Source organism: Lineus longissimus, chromosome 14 (assembly GCF_910592395.1).
Source record: "Lineus longissimus chromosome 14, tnLinLong1.2, whole genome shotgun sequence".
NCBI classification, from domain to species: domain Eukaryota; kingdom Metazoa; phylum Nemertea; class Pilidiophora; order Heteronemertea; family Lineidae; genus Lineus; species Lineus longissimus.
Genome location: NC_088321.1, coordinates 6,287,895 through 6,306,189, shown reverse-complemented (window position 1 = coordinate 6,306,189; position 18,295 = coordinate 6,287,895). Strand labels below are relative to the sequence as shown.

The 18,295-nt window shown below is 42.0% G+C and overlaps 1 protein-coding gene across 1 annotated transcript in view; it reads left to right on the top strand.

The window, feature by feature from the left end:
* Positions 1-12,149: 12,149 nt before the first annotated feature.
* Positions 12,150-18,295, top strand: part of LOC135499215 (uncharacterized) — a 30,699-nt gene continuing 24,553 nt past the window's right edge. The window contains exon 1 of the mRNA XM_064789878.1: positions 12,150-12,280. Within this exon, the coding sequence (XP_064645948.1) occupies positions 12,150-12,280 (131 nt within the window). The remainder of the gene's footprint in view (positions 12,281-18,295) is intronic.

Below are 18,295 nucleotides of genomic sequence, written 5' to 3'. Positions count from 1 at the left end.
CGGGCAATATCCCCTCGCCGAGCACCAACAACAACCCGAAACATACTCCCCGATACCTTTCAGGGTAAGAGGAAAAACACTGACTCTCCAAACAAAAGACACGTCGACATTCCGACTTCTCCTTCTTTCGCCGGGAACAAAAGGGCCAAACGAAAACGAACAACAAAACCGCTCCACTCCATTGAACTATGACCGGGGTCGTAAGCCGATTGCCCCTATAGATTATATAAAGCCCCTACACTACACCCTACCAGCGACCCAAAAACAATAGCCGCAACAATCTCTTATTGCTCTCAGCGCTTGGGCTTTCCTAAACATACATTTTATTGAATGTCTGCACCAAGTGCCTGCACCATGATAGCTGGGGGGAAGGATCATATTAGATCGCCAAACATCACCCAAGCAAAGAAACCGGAATGGTTTCCAAAATGGTCGAGCCAAATAATCTATCCTTTCCTCCGCCTTCGATACTAGGTAGTATTCTTGAGGTTCTCAGTGTGCGTGTGCTCTTTGCAAAGAGCGCCATCCAAATTTAACCTCCGAAAGGTTCAAGTATGAATCCCTATGGCCTATCTTCGAGAAGATTACCATTCCAAAACTAAACCTCCGAAAGGTCCTAGCTAGTATGCGTAGGCGATCCCGAAGATCCCCACCATCTGTGGCCCATCTTCGCCAAGATCGCCATCCAATTTGTTAACCTCCGAAAGGTTCAACTATGGGCAATCTAATGATTCCCAATCAAGTGTGGTCCATCTTTGAAAGATTACCACCCGAACCGCAAGGTTCAAATACTTACCAAGCACAGCCAATCCCAGTTGGCCGGTCGAACTGCCGCAGCGCGCTGGACGCACGTCCTGCGCCCGTGCGTTCCAAAGAACATATGAATAAGTTGGTCTCGCTTCGAACACGCTTGGTGACGTCACACCACTCGGAATACTTCCTCTAGTCACCCCCAAAGTACATACCAACAAGAGGCCCAAGGGCCTGGCGCTCAGCTGAGTTAATATCATTAATATCTTCCCGGTGTTTAGTTCATTATGCATGAAAATGGCATGCTCCATGGTATTTGATATCCTTTTGCGTTCACTACGGTACCAATGTTTTTGGTTGACATAATTATGCCACTGTTGGAACATTCTCATGGTTTATGGTATGCACCTGTTGATGGGCCATATGAATAAAAACTAGCATAAGCTTTTACTCCAAATTTTGAAGTATTTAGTATGCTTCAAAAATTGGAATAGTTTAGTTCTTGTGAAAGCAAAGGATTTTTAGAAATCAGTATTTGCTACCAAAACAAGTAAATGCTAGACTACATATGAACGAAAATGTAGGATGAACGTTTTACTTGGTAGTATAAATGTATTTTCTTGGAACCATGTAGCCTTTAAAAGTCGAAGTGAATGGTTGGTTGTTCCTCTTTGCCGGACTGCATTCACATTTTGTTTGGTGGACATGTCATGCAAGAATTGGTCAAACCATACATCCATTTATGGAGAATCAGAGTGCATGGATTCCGAGTCATTAAAAATGTCTAAAGAATTATTCTTGAGTCATGAAGGGAAACCTGCGTTGTTTAGTATGAAAGTGAAAAATATGACAGAGTTAAGAAAATTATGTTTTATTGAACAATAGTAACTTTTGATTGTCTGCTTGGCTCCTTGCCAGTTAAATAACATGTGACTATACACAAAATAGAAAACTTTGGTGGAAATTGTAAATCATTTTTTTATCTATCAGGGGAAACAAGCTGATGATGATCAAGTAAATCATTCATGAGAAATCGTTTTGTTGCTGAAGCTTGCATGACGAAGTTAATGCTAAACCTTTTCTTGTGCTCTACTGCGCCACCGTAGTTTTCTATTTAGACCAGCGATGACGTCATTTCTGGTGATTCCCTACGCTATTTGGTATTGTACAGTATGCAATGTATTTTTTCAGCGCTGTCAGTTGCCGAAGAGAGTGCCGTACTCCCTCAATTTCCAATCAATTTTTATGGGAGTGACATTATTGTATTGCTTAGAATGTCTACTTTTTACTCATGAAAGAATCGTAGAACTAAAACTTAATAGGCGAACAGAATCATGCCGATTCACTGCACATACTGTGGGAATTCTCCACTTCAAAATACATCGGCGATGTCATCGCGAATAACAGAGCATGCACTTCCGATATCGTTTTCACAGAAATGTGGCCAAATTTTCAAGAACTAATTTCTGAAAGTAGTCCCTAAAGACCTTACGACTACCACTGAAACGAACTGGTGATAATATCGCCTACCAGACTACCATCGTCATCGAGCTGAGTGTCATTGAGCTCCAAGATTATTGCACATGGATCGAGTAAACAACATGCCGCCATTTTGTCTCCGCTTCGGTATTTCGTAGGCCGCTAAAATGCACCTTCTCAATTAAAACCAACATAATAAGGCCTCACATCGTTGATTGAATAGGAACACCACACAAAACACAATAAAGTGGGGGTACAATCGATTACGAAGCTGAAGTGAACAGTGATTTATTCCTGGAGCTACTGCTGCTTTTTTGTGTAGCTGCCATGTTTTGAGAACTGGCAAATAGGAGACTTCATTGATGGCTGACGTCATCGGGCGGGAATTTGAATCAGCAGAAATAATTAAAAGGCAGGTAGCGCCCTCTCCTGTTAAAATTTTGAACTTTTTCTCAATAAAATAGTTTTTCAAGAATTTTATCTTAATATTAAAGCATATTTCGACTAATTCTGCTGCTCCTAGGCCGATAAAGGCCAGTTTCCTTCATGCGCTCTCGCTCGCAGGAAGTAGGTCGAGTGGCGACAAATTTTGTTTTGAAAGTAGAGTTTGACCAGAAGTATCCAGAAATGCAAAATTGAAGTCTCTAGGTCTTACGGTTACAAAATGTGCACCATGGGTTTAACGGACGGACGGACGGACGGACGGACGGACGGACGGACGGACGGACTGACAGACGGACGCCACTGAGCAGCTTGTTTGACAAGCTCAGCTGACTTTGTCAGCTGAGCTAAAAATGAATTTGATCGGACGAACGGTTCTCCTCGAAATTGACGGAAACCAATTTCAAACACGCCGCCCTGGTGGCCATATTGATAATCGGAACAAGCCCGTTTTCAAAAGGAACCTTCCTCTAGTCACCCCAAATGTACATACCAAAAATTGAATTGATTGTCAAAGCTGTTCTCCTAGAAATCGACGGAAACCAAGTAGCAGACGCCCGCCCGGACGGACGGCGTACGTGACGACAATACCCCTCTAGGCCATTGGGCTGAGGGGTAAAAAAGGACTGAGACCTTGTTGGTATCAATTTGATGAAGTGTTTATGGCTTTTCTGGTCTTCTGCGGGGTCTATTTGATTGATTCTCATACGGGGGGGGGGGGGGTACTAAAATCTTACGCATCTTGAGCTTCAGGGTATTTCGCGTGTTACTTACTAACCATGCAGGAATGGGAAAGAAGACACACTACGCAGGTATGAATAATATGGGAAGCCATCAAAATATCACTTGAGAGTAGCCTTCGCCCCCATATATTTGGCGACCTGAATAAAAACCATTTGCCCATTCAACATGTTCAACGACGACGTTGGCCTAGATAAGTGAGCTTTCGCACCACTACGACAGCATGCACCCAGAGCATGAGAGCAGAGTATAGGGCCCCATACAACAGTACACCAAGTCGTTGGTGTGAATGCGGAAACTAAATTTCTGGTTCATGCCGGTCTTGAGAGTATTACGATTACGACTTTGAAATCGTAATCTTAATCGTAATCGTAAGCGATGCGGAAACTCCCTAGTGAGTCGTCGTTCACTCAGCGTTTTCGTTCAGGATTTCTTTGTTCATACGTACATTGAGACATATTTCATGTGTTGAATACAGTTGATGTTAAATTTTCCTCTTGCAGTGAAAGGCATATCCGTGATAAAAGGCATGCTTCCATTGATAAGACTGGGCATTTCGCAGGTGATCGGTTAAGTGATTGACTACCGTTAGGTAATCATTTCGGTTGCTATTGTGACGTCTGAAGATGTTCCTATAATTAAGTCGCAATCTAATTCTAGCAAGCTTCATACGCGTTTGTTGAAAACGGTTACAAAAATAATCTACGGTATCCCTCCAAGTCGGAATAAGATAAAACCCTTTTTGGAAAGAGATTCTTAATACCACTATCTTTTATCGAAGTGGCGATGTAGCAGACTGATGTGTACGCATGAACAAGTTGGTTGCATGCACAGCAGAGGCGAATCAACATAACCGCGTCATCAATAATGTCAGCTGGAGAAAAAATGGCGGTGGCGGTGGCGGTGGAAGAACTCCCCGCTTCCCTTCAAGCTGGGGCCAATTCAACATCTGGCTATGACCCCCAAGTAAATCTAAGGCGTATGGAGCCCCGGTTTTTGGATGTCATGTGTGCCATATGACCAAAACAGTTTTCTCCAGCCAGCGAAGTCTGATGTGTACTCTAGACAATGCGCGTGCCTGTACATTGTATACACAGCATGTTGTGTATTCAAGAGAAAATGTTGCTAGGATCAAAGCAGGTACAACAGCATTCATAACAGCAAAAACGTTTGCATCCCTCACGCTCTAGGTGGGGTCTTAGCACCCGATCTGATTCTCCACTTGACCACCAGGAGGCCAAAACTGAAAAAGGTAAAAAGTGCAATATCTCGCTTATTAGTGACCTGTTTTCGATGATATCGTTATGGTATACTCCAAACAATCATACATCACTTGTCATATAAACTTTGGTTTGACCTGTATATACTATACATGTAGCATGTTTCTTAACCAGGGTGAATTTCTAACCACCAAATATCTATACCATGAGCACAATGGCCCTGGGTCATTTCATTTTGATTGAATGGGTGCGTCATCGATCAAGTTTTAAAATCCGAAGTTTTTGTTTTGAAATTTTGATCAAATTTGACAATATGATATGACATTATCTAGCCGGTACGCCCTATTCTGAGAGCCAAGATTTCCGTTTTTTTACAGGACGGATAGGCAGAGTAGTAGTAGTGTACACTGCGCCATCTATCATAATATGAAGGATCGTGGTCCAATAAAACCCAAATACGGCGAAACACTTTCTATACCAATATTTCAAGTTAATGCTACAACGGCGAAGTACTGATATAATTATCAGTAGAGTAGTTTAATCACGTTGAATAGGTTGATGGCCAATATAATATCTGTATAAACAAGTTCAATTGAGTATCACTGGTAATTAGTTGTGGCATTCGCTGCCTGTTTCTAACTTGTTTTTAAAATGTTCTTCCATCTATTTATTTTTCTCACTGCACAATACAGCACTGCACTCTGTTGAATGTACTATTATGTACGATTAAATAAATAAATAAAATTAAATAATATGCAGTCTGTCATTGTTTCCAAGTGGGGTGACGGGAAGTTCAAGTATCTGCAGACAGTTTACAAGAAACAAAATTTAGTGGCTGTTCCAAATTGGGGGTATAAAGGTTTTCATGAGCCATGTCAAAATATCCTGTCTTGAGTGTTTTTCCAGGAGACGGGTGTTTTGATCTGTTTATTTGACTTGCATACTTCAGGCCTCTCAATTACACTAATTAAACAAATTATAAGCCTACACCATTTAACGGTGTATAAGCACTAATTAGGGGGAGGATCGCGGGGTCAAAATGACCCCCAAATAAATGTTTTTTATGTAATTTTTTTGACCCTCCTCAAGATTTTTCTGGGGGTAAAATTTTCAAATATTTTGAGATAAACTAGAGGACGGTGATCTTCAGTTTACAGAAATTTATGGTCTGTCTATGTTTAGTTGCTTAATTAGGCCTGTATATCAGATGTTTATTTATCTGGTGGCCTAGTTGAAGTGGTTTGCCTGCATCTAGACCATCGCCTGATTTTGGTTCATCGATCAAGTGCACTGATAGCAGTGTGATAAGGCGCGGTCCTACATGTACAATATGCTTGATTGTTATTGCTGCTTAGGAGAATCACTACTATAATGGACGTAGAGCTGAAATAGTAGAGAGGTTGCAAACCATCCCGACTCCCACTCCCACTCCGAGTTCAACTGGAGTCGTTCTCGGAACTCGTGACGTCGAAAAGTAGGTTGCGCGCACCAACGGGAACCGAGTTGGGAGACGTCATTCGGCCAGCCTGCGAGTCACACGGCCAAACTGGAAATCACCCAAATTAACGACGTACGAGAAAAAAAGTAAATAAAGCAGACGAAATATTCTACAATTTTGGTGATTTACAGCTAGTAAAAAGCCGTTTCCTCTGTAACATGTGCGTATTTCTATTGTAAAACTACGAATTACTTCAGTCCTAAGATAACTAGACGCAAGGGCCCAACGCGCCGCGTAGCGGCAAAAAAGCGAAGCTGGCGAAACATTTATAACGGGTCACCGTCACTTATTATTGGACTTATAGCGCATTTACGGGGTTGCAACTATTTTGCTTTATAGTGTCACCAGGAAAGAAAAGCATGCGACCTAACGCCGATCTATTTGTATAAAGTGATAATTGGAAGGTATATAGTAGGAAATATCAATAAAATAATCATTCCATTTCGTCTTTTGAGGGCATTTTTGATTGTAAAAAATATATGTGTACGTCACCGTAGTCTCTGCAATGATAATTTTATCAGAGCAGTCTCGCGCAAGTAGAAGTTCTTTACCTATTAGTTCTTCACTTATTAGTCTCAACGTCTGGCGCAAAGCCAGACGTTTTCCGTTACGATTTCACTACGATGTTTGACAAGAAGGAGCAGTGCGCGAGATATGCTAATGAGCAGACTTCCCTCGCTTGAGTTTCTGAAGAATGTTCCATATCGCGCTAAGCTCATCACTACTGATTACGACAGGCGTGCAAAGGTAGGTATCTGCTCCCCAACTTCCAACCTAATACGGTACAATAAGTTACCATTTGATGGGAATGGGACAATGCCCTCACTGTGTATGGAGTCATAGGGATAAGAAGACATTATTCATTAGTGTTGGTACAAGTGATTTTGCCCTAAAAGCATGCGCATTCAAAAAACAAAACATGCAAGGTATCACGTACATGACCATGACGACATGCAGAAAGTGCACTGGCCAGTGCATACCCTATGGCTATGTACTAGTAAACATGGTAAACATGAACAACATCATTATTCATCGGCAGTTCATTTTACTCCGAGCTTTTCCTGAAACATATAGCCATGATAATTAGGCCTACCATGTACCATGACCAACAGCACTAGATCATGTAGATGTCAACAAGTTCACATGAACCGTATAATCCCATGTGGGGCATGCGTCTAAACCAAAGCCCCAAAATCACTTGTTTTGGTCTATTTCAGTTTCACTTGTGTTTCCCCCGTCTCCCAGTCCATAATACATTTACAGTTTACAATCCCCGATCATGGCCCAACAAAAGGTCATCGGTTGACTAAAGGAACACAACTGTTCAATGTATTTATAGTTGAATGCGATCAAACTACGTCTTTTCAATCGTGGATTGTAAATTTAACCCCATGGGCCTAGGGAAGGCCCTATAACAATACTTTCGACACAGTTATTATCTCCGCTGCCTCCACCATGTTACACACAGTGCTCACTGCTGATTCTAAAATGCGCCACCTAGTCAAAACAGGACATATGTTCTTCTAGGAATAGCCTAGATCTCTTTCCAATATTTCGTCATTCCACTATCGTCATCACCTCATCATACTTTCATTGACATTACAGGCACACATCCACAGAGCACTCTTCAAATCATCTACACAGTGGTTATCAAACTAGGATTATAAAGGTAATTTCTTAGCCCCGCACAGTGGGTTTCAGTCTTGATAAAGGGGCACTATCCAAGATAAAGTTACAAGAAGTAGTCAATAGGGGTCTCTCACCTCTCACTGTATGTCCACACTATTCACGCTTGTACGAGGAATACATTCAATGCTGAATCTAACAAACACCCAGTGCCCTTACTCTGTATATTAGTCACTGGAAGATGGCCCATTTCACTCCTTGCTTCTACTTCACCTATAGTCTCATTGCAAACGCCTCAGTTCTATGATATCACATTCACTTTCAGCTGTCATGCAACGCAACAACTGTGCTATCTGCCATCGCACATCAACGAAGAAGTGCAGCTGCCCACATTCCACCTCACGTCTGTCCGACCAGCTGCAATCCTCGAGGACGCCCCACTGTACCACGATTTCACTACGATGTTTGACAAGAAGGAGCAGTGTGCGAGATAGGCTAATGAGCAGACTTCCCTCGCTTGAGTTTCGGAAGAATGTTCCATATCGCGCTAAGCTGACCACTGCTGACCATGACAGGCGTGCATTGGACTGGTACAGGTTGGAACTGAACATTGAATATGCTGGTGGTGACGCTTTCTGATGAGAAGTTGGTCGTGACTGATGCAGTATCCTTGGACTTGTCCACAGCATCGTTCAATCATTGCTCTCTGAGCTGCCTTGATTCTGTACTTACCCAAATACTAAGACCAAATGCCTGTTGACTGTGCTTTAAGAGAGACTAGCGCCATGCCTAGAGATATGACTGACCCCTATTGGCAAATTTGTAGGACTTTATCTTGCCTACCTAGCTGCTGCCTAGTCTCCCTTTAACTGCGGAACACTTCAAAGTCGATAAAATGCCATGTTCCACCTTTTAATGTGTTCAGACCGCCATTTTCAAAATAATCAAGTCAGGACACTGCCTTCTAGTCTCATAATAAATTTTGCTTTCCTCAATAATAACATTTCTACTTCTTCAATGCTTTCATCATTCCAAACTTCTCCTCCTCTGACTTTTACAGGGGTACAGTCATGGCAATCAAAACCCAAATACTGAGACCAAATGCCTGTTGACTGTGCTTTAAGAGAGACTGGCGCCATGCCTAGTCTCTCTTAAAGCACAGTCAACAGACACCAACCCCCTCAGACTCAGAAACCACAAACGCCCAACCCTTCCTGCTACCTTAATACTTCTGGATCCAAAAAGTACAGAGGGGAACAGAGTTTCATTCATGAAACTATATTTTGGGGCGACAGGCCTACGACGTGACGGCCGTTCTACACAATATTGAACACTTCAAAAACAACAAGTTTTCTACGTCTTTTACACAAAAAATCTTGTTACAACTTAGGTGACGTGCTAGAACAGTGTGTAAGGAATATTGCTTCTTCATTGTCACTACATTTAAATGTCTAAAGCTAAGATAATGCAAGTGGGAGAACACTTACGAGTTCGCGGCCTCCAACTCGTAAAATCGTCCGAGTTCGTGGAGCAAGACGGGGAAATCCCTCGTGAAGTGATGACGTAATACGCCAAAACGGAATCACCTCGGAGTGGGAGTGGGAGTGGGGACGGTCCGCAACCTCTCTAGTTTGTCACACATCTCCTCCGTCAGTTCAGATCGGATGACCTCGAAACTTTTTCTGATAGTCGTGGTTGATATGGAGATTGACCTCGCCGGGTTAAATGGGTAAACTTTGCAGCGATCTCGGAGAAATAGCATTTTTTGTTATTTCTATATATGGGCTTACTCATTAACATAAGGGGCCTTTTGAGCAGGTCTGATTTGCATATGGGGCCATCTATTAAATCAAAAGTGTGGGATTATATAAAAATAATCCGAGAAAGTATTGGGGCCACTATATGTTTAAAGCATTCATCCATCTCCGCAATTTTCCCCCTTTATTTTGGTCGTACTCTTTCACCTTACGTTGTTAATCGCTCTTAATTTTTCTAAGTACCGTATGAGAATTTATCAGGTGATACACGTCACATGATAACAAAACCGCCTCACCCGACCCAAGCACTGGGCGCAAAGTAGCGCACAGCTCCCTATATGAATACCCGGGGCAAATATAAAATATAATATAAAATCCCGATTAACATTTCTTTAGTGCAATTAAAACAGGCTAACCACTGCAGATTAACAAGTAAGTGAGTGTTCCGGAACGAGTGGAGTCCGTGCGGAGGGTGTCGAAAAAAACCCTAGGCGAACTACTTCCTCCGTCTGGTGCTGCCACCCACTATGCCTGCGGCATTTGTTGTACTAAGTATGTAACACGCCATTGCCTCTTCACCATTCGCAAAATAGTTCGTCAAAATAAGTCGAGACAACATCACAACCCCCAGACATCATGGACATATAATTTCATTTCACCCAAATTGCCCCGACCCCACAGTAAGCCCACATCCTAAAACAACCCGCGCCACGGGTATGATGCTAGTGAAGAAGAATAAATGCACACTCCTTGCGCAATGATAGTAGTGTGATGAGGCGGTCCTACTCTCATTACTTGAATTGGCCGGTTTCAAGGATTTATAAATTTGAGCACTATCATGCCTTTTTAAAACAGTTTTATTTGCAATATTTGCGCAAAAGGCTACATGATACGGCAGGAATGACGAACATGTTTGATTGTACGTAGTGTATGAAATGCAGGCACAATGTACACTGGACCGGTATTGTTTAGACGGTATAACGATAGTACGATAAAAAAATCCAGACATGGTAGACTGCTGACAATACCGCTATCCGGGTGGCTATGTCTTACAACGTCAGTGGTTACCAAAAAAAAAATTAAGTAGGGTACCTGTTAGACTTATGGTTCCCAAAGATAATAATCGTATTCATTAGCCTTTACTTTTTCTTTGGGTCGTGGCTTTCCTGGGGGGCACTTGGCTCTTTAATATAGTCTTGGCTATTCGCTCTTTGTTCTCAGATTAGAGAGGCCAAGTTATCGAGCCGTCCCACTTTTTGATGAGCCTTGCTGAGTCTCTAACTTTGGCCAATCATAACCTTTTCAATTTTTGAGCTATTTTCATGAAATAAAATGGATATTAACCCATTGTTTTTGGTCGTTTTAAATTAAGAGTAAAATTAAACTTGACATTTTCATTGTACTTACACTTTTAGCTTCCGTTACCAATCGATGATAAACATGAAAAACAGAAATGAGACATGTCTTGGACACGTTCCATACCTGACGAATACAATAGAAATATACATAGCGTCGGGCTCTTTAAGCATGTCTACCGACTCAGTCGAACTCTGTCCACCCATTAGGAAAGTTTTTAAGTACAAAATTACATGTCTGTCCTTGATCTTGAAAATCAACGTTTTGTCGTAGTGTGTGCAGAAAATAACCTTCTTATGGTAGCAAACATTCAAAAATCATCTGATTGTCCGTCTTTGTCAGGGACTGCTGCTCAGCTCGACCTTGCGCGTAAAAGTGACTATGATTTTCTGACCAAACTAAACACCAGAGACTATCACAGAGACAAAGTGTGATCGCTGTTCCATGAGGTATACCGACCCGCAAGTTCACCTCTTCTGCGATCCACTCCGAACGCATTGGACCGGCCTCGTCCTGTCGCCCGGTATAAGGAGACCAAATTGGATGATGCGATGGGCTGCCCTGGGAGTCTACATTTGCGGGTATTCGGGGTTTTCTTCGCTACAACTACTGGGAAATGATCGTGAATGTCCCACAAATCTCAGTACCACGCTATGGAACATGAACGACAGTCTGCTCACAGAAACTTTACTGGGCAGACAGCTAGATAACTATGACTTTGATACAAAAATGTTCGTCCTCAGAAAAGCCGCAATCGGCTGAAGGGTAATGGAACTATCTTGTATCGATAAGAGCTAAGTAAATAACTCGACCACTTGTACAATGCACACCTGGGCAGTTTTGTTTTGTTAAAACTGGATTCATTTTTTGTTCATTCTTTTCACCTTATACTTTGTAAATCTTCATAATTGGAGGAACAAACATGTAATCCTAGATAACAAATCTTAAGATATGTTCAGCGCTTCCCTCCCTCTTAGATATACAACTAAGATGAATGGCAGTTTTTTTTCTCTGAATAACCCGATATGTTTTGTGTTATCGTAAAAAAAAGTTGATTTTATATTTCTGTGATCTCATTCTTATCACAGTTGCGATGGGTACGTAGCCAGTCTTAAAACATTGACGATCTGGGTTTAATAATAATAGTTTTCTATCTCAAATTATTTTTGCACTTACACGTGTTTGCAACATCACAACAACATGTCATTTTACTTTATAGCTGACAACATACTTTTGAGCTTCGATGACCGTATCAAATTGGCGGACTTCGGAATCTTAAAGATGCTCGAGGCCAGTCGCCTGACCCATGGAGCATTAACTGCTGATAAAGGAACAGTGCAGTACATGTCACCGGAGGCAGTAAAGGGCGAGGACGACGAGAAAAAGGGGTATGGCTTACAGACAGATATCTGGTGAGACTAAAATAACGCACTGCGTTTATTTGCTTTTCCTTATTAGTTGCAATGTAATTGCATCCCACACTGTTCTCTGTGTATGCACTTCGCATGGGTACATATACTTGATGAGATCATTTCACTGTCCATTGTTTTGCCTTTAACTTACATTCGAGTAAAATCATGATATGATATCATGTTTATCAAATGACAGGCCATTATTCTAGTGTTGAAACCTATACCAAACCGTTAGCAAATAGAAATTAACGATGGCAGTTTTTTTCTAACGCGAGTATGATGCGAACTACTGGTATTTGTGAGTTTTTTGTCACTTCGACCACATGTGCACTACAGTCACCAGTGCCACGGTGGACAACGTACACGATTCATCCCCTGCGTAGCAATGTTCTATCACCTTCCGAATAAAATCTAGTGTACGTTGGGATTGCAATATCGCACAAGTTTATGTAAATTCCTCGTTCTATAAGGACATTTTGATTTCATATTTTCCGGTCTTTATTGGAGAGCGAATATCAGTAAACATACTACGTGAGACCATTCTTTACGAATTAACCGAATTCACGTCTTTATCGTCGAAAATTCGTAGATTTGTAGACTTCTCACAAATGTTCGAAATATGAATTGTTTTCATTGATGATTCAAACTGTGTATGCCGCACTGTAACACTAATTGTCGATCAAGCCTCCAGTCTATGATGTATCAGCTCCAGAATCTGAACTTAGGTCTACCCACATTGGTGCACGGAGATCTAGTAAAAGTGAACGCATGCATGAGGTGTAACGTTCTTAAGGCATGAACGACGAATTTAATCACGCTAATTGTATTCTTTATTTACAATCATCAGCCATCTGCTTGTAACAACAACATACATATCAATTCCGTCCTGACCGTGGTAATTGCCCCGAAGACAGGTTGTGCCAAAACACTACAATCCCTCCCCTTTTTAGCTCACCTCTTAGCAGAGGTGAGCTTATCCCATACCGTGGCGTCCGTCGTCCGTCGTCGTCGTCGTCCGTTAGCAGGGCACGTTTCGTAACTGTTAGAGCTATTGAGTTGAAACTTGGTACACATGTACCCTTATGTAATGACACCTTGGACCAAGTTTCGGTCCGATTCGTTTCATGGTTTGGCCACCAGGGGGCCAAACGTTAAAAGTGAAAATATGCAATATCTCCCTTAATAGTAGTCGGGAAATTTTGAAAAAAATATGTTAGGTACTTTTAGCAAAGGTGCATCATATATCCTCCGGGTTTTTGATTTGACCTCCTTTTCAAGGTCACAGAGGTCAAAGTTTGCTGATTCACTGAACAGTAGCATGTTTCCTGTCTATTTTAGCTAGAAGGTTTTAAACCAGTGTTGACATGTATCTGGGGATTCTCTATTCCAGCCCTAAAATTTCGGCCGTTCGGACATCAAATATGGCCGCCAGGCAGCCATCTTGAAAAATAAACACAGTACTATTACTCCGAAACTAATGATCGGATTGCAACCAAATTTGATCTGGATGTATATCTATGTACTCTCTACTAAATCCTTGATTTTTTATCAAATGTGATAGCCAATATGGGTGCCAGGCGGGCATCTTGAAAAATTCTTAGTTTGGCCACCCGGGGGCCAAATTTAATGTCCAAAGTTAAAATGTTTGATTGCTCGTTTAATAGTGGTCTGATTTTCATAACATTTTTATGGTAGGTACTCCTAGCAAGGATACATTTCATAAATGTGGGTTTTTGATTTGACCTACTTCTCAAGGTCACAGAGGTCAAAGTTTTCCTATGGCACCGCCATTTTACAATGACGGCACGTTTTGTCACTGCTTTAGCTACAGATCCCTAACTTGGTACGAATGTACCCCTATACTCTTAGACTAAACTGCAGTCTTTTTCTGATTCTCAGTTTGGCCAGCAGGGCCCCAAATGTTAATAGTGGACTCTCCCCTAAGGGTGCCTTGAAATGCTGCTAAGTGGGATGTCATAGTCTAAGCCTAGGCAAATGCAGGATTAATTAACCTCTACAGAGCCCTAGGAATTTCAGATGATGGTTGTTTCTTGTACTAGACACAAGCAAACAACATAATTATCCTATTCCTAAGCATTTCCATAATGGGTCATCTGTAAACCAAAGGACTTTTTTTTAAAAGGTGTGTTAATGCTGATGACTTGTTGCATGGAATTGCTTATTTGTTCTTTTGGTAGGCATGCCTTGCATGTTTTGCTGCTTCCAGCTTTTGTTCTGCTGCTGTTTTAACGATTGCACTAACCTGCAAATTTCAGTTTTTCATGTAATTTCATTGTAAAACATTACTTCATTTCTTTCTTACATTTAAAACCATGCTAATGCTTCATCCATCTTCCCTTCACAAGAGGTGAGCACAATGGCCCTGGCCATTTCATTTTAGACAAGTAGTTAACCCCCCAGATTTAACACAATACACAATACTAACTCTGCTTGAATATTACTAAACCAATGTCAGTCCAAGAGTCCTTTAAGCGTACATATAAAACACAAGAACAGCAGAGTATAAAAGAACACTTTGAAACTAAACAATAATGTTACCAGCTTAACCAGAACTAACTCAATCAAAATAGAGTTCAACCATCATGTTAAGAGTTCACTATGGGAGTACGAATTTGAACAAGAGTTCATTTCCAATGAAATGTCTGTCTACAAAGAGATTATTAGAACTAAGATTGCAAAAGATTAACCTTTTGATTACAAAAAACATGAATTATATAGTAAAGCAACTAGGGTAGACTACCCAATAGCTTCACAGTTAGATAAAGGGATTATTCTGCCCTTTTTAGTAAACTTGCTAATATCGTCTATCGCGATCGTACATTAACAAACACCTTAGCTAGGTTTCTATATGTAGGTCATATCAAAATCCTTGAATTTGGTAGGGACTTTGATCTCTCTACCAGACCTAGTCACAATCTTCTGAGGAGACCACTGCGGCACTGGGTCAGTGTCCTCAGCGTTATCATCGTCAATTGCGATTTCCGTCTCGATATCGTTATCAGTAGCATCCTCCGTTGTTTGCTCCTCAAATCTGCGTAGATGAGCTGAATTTCTCCTGAACTGTTTTCCTCCATCTGTTTCGACAGTGACCTTGCTTCCCGTTTTTTCCACGACAGTTAGCGGCTTTTCACCATAATGCGTCGTCAACTTGTTCTTTTTCGCTTGTTGCATCAAAACACGATCCCCTACGTTTAAATCACTATCTTTGGCATGACGTCTCTGGTCTGCATAGTCCTTTTCCTTTTTGCTTGCTCTCAGCATCGCGATCTCTAGCTTCCAAATTCCTTGGTGTGTTATCACGCAACTCAGGCAATTTAGTACGGATTTCACGATTAAACATGAGTTTTGCTGGAGTAACACCCGTTGACTCATGAGGTGTAGATCTATAAGACAGAAGTGTCTTGAAAAGTTCCTCTTTCCAGTCTTTGCCTTGTGCATGTGCGATGCGCATAGATTTAAGCATTGTACGGTTTTGTCTCTCAATCTCACCATTGGCCTGTGGCCATAAAGCTGGGCTCAGTCTGTGCTCTATGCCACATTCTTCCAGGTAACCTTCGAACTTTTCGGAGATGAACTGAGGTCCATTATCGGATTTTAACGATAGCGGATATCCATGAGAAGCGAAAATCTCATTCAAACTTCTTATCATATCAGTGGTGGTCACACTTTTTACAATGTCCACCTCGAAATATCTACTAAAATAATCGACGACAGCCAGGATGTATTCTCCTTCTGGCATCGGGCCAAGAAGGTCTAGCGCTACATCCTGCCACGGCATGGTTGGCATTTCAGTGCGTTTCATTGGTTCAGGGTAAGACGGTTGTGCCACAAGCTGACACCCAGGACAAGTCTTACACTCACGTTCCGCATCTCTGTCCATACCAGGCCACCATACCTTTAAGCGTAGTCTTTGTTTGGTTTTGACGATACCCAAGTGCCCTTCATGAGCTAGTTTGACAACTTGGCATCTCAAAGTTTTTGGCACTAAGATCCTACAGCCTCTTAGAACAAGTTTACCAACCACACAGAGTTCGTTGTGCACGCATTTGTACTCAGGAGGGCAATTGTTCCAGTGTCCCGTTGCGATACATTCCCTCACAACTTCTAATTTTGCATCGGAATCGGATTCGCGTTCTATTTCACGAGTTGTCAACGCTTTTGGTGTTGCAATTTCTGCGATGAATCGAACATACCCCTCTCCAACGTTAACATGATTGATTTTCTCTGTTTCACTTCGCGTGTCCTCAATCAGCCTCGATAACGCGTCTGCTGCCATTTCCTTTCCGGGAATATGCTTCACTTTGAAATCGTATGACTGCAATCTCAACACCCAACGTTCAATTCTCGCGCACGGTTTCGACTTCTGCGAGTATATGTAAATCAACGGTTTGTGATCAGTCGCTATTTCAAAAGTGATCCCATACAAATATGCATGAAACCTTTCACAGGCCCAGACGATTCCTAGCGCCTCCTTTTCTGTTTGAGAGTAACGTCGCTCAACACGAGACAGACTGCGGCTCGCATAGCAAATTACTCGTTTCTCATTGTTCTGAGTCTGTACCAACATGGCACCTAGCCCTACTGGACTGGCATCAACCACTATTTCAGTGTCAGCCCCTTTCTTGAAATGAGCTAGTTTGTTCACCCTGCACAGTTCATCCTTCAACTTTTTGAAAGCAATGTCCTGCGGTTGTCCCCATTTGAATGGTTCTCCGTGCCTAGTCAACTTTCGGAGCGGTTCAGCTATAGTAGCGAGATTGGGTATGAATCTCCCACTAAAGTTCACAAGTCCCATAAAACTTCTTACTTCAGTCGCTGACTTGGGTTTACTTGCTTCAACAACTGCTCTTACCCTATCTGCGGTAGGTGCAAGACCGTTGGCACTCATGTTAAGACCAAAGTACTCAAGCTCGGGTAACCGGATTAAACACTTGTCTAAATTCACAGTTAGACCATTTTTTTCTAGAGTTTCTAGGACTTTGATAAGGCGCGCATCATGTTCAGGGTCACCATTTCCATGAATGATCAGATCATCAGAAATATTCTCCACCCCTTCACATTCAGCCAACACCTGTTGAATAACATGCTGGAAAAGTTCCGGCGCGCATGATATTCCGAAATTCAATCTTTTATACCGGAATAAACCAAGGTGACAAGCAAAAGTTGTGATCCCTCGAGATTCCTCAGCAAGCCCCAGTTGGTGAAATCCTGATTTCAAGTCAATTTTGCTGAATACGGTGCTGCCATTCATCCGCTGAACGACTTCCTCTACTGTTGGAATCGGATGTCTTTCCCGAATTATCGCGGTATTAGCTTGTCGCATATCGACCCAAATTCGTATGTCACCTGACGGTTTTGGAACAATCACCAGTGGTGACACCCACGGCGTCGGGCCTTCATCCCCTTCTAGAATGTCATCTTGCAGTTCCTTTATTTTCACTTCCAACTTATCATGTATAGCAAACGGGGTTTTTCGCGCATTCTGAGCTACGGGTTTAACGTTAGGATCCACATGGATCTTTGCCTGATAGTTTTTAAGTTTACCGATGCCATTGCATACCCCTGGAAAACGTTTCTTAATGTCCTCCAGCGTAAGTTTGTCGCATTGCACGGAATTTACATCTAAGCCCACTTTCAGGACCCCACGTTTTTCTGCAGTGTCTTTGCTCAGTAATGACTGTCCTATCCCGTTGATTACCATGAAGTTGGCCTCAACGTTCCGGTCACCCACCTCAACAGTTGTGGAAAATTTCCCAAGTGTATTCAAAGGTTCGCTTGAACCATACGGATACAAACGTTTCGCGGTTGGTTCACTAACACATTTCACACGCTGTTTTTTTAAGTATTTCCACGTTGCGCTATCGATGACGTTCGCTGTCGACCCAGAGTCAATCAAAACGCGCACGAAAACACCACCGACTTTGACATCTATTACACCTTTATTGCTCTCGGCGCCTTGGTATAATAAGAATGAGTATTCATCGTCCTCTGTTG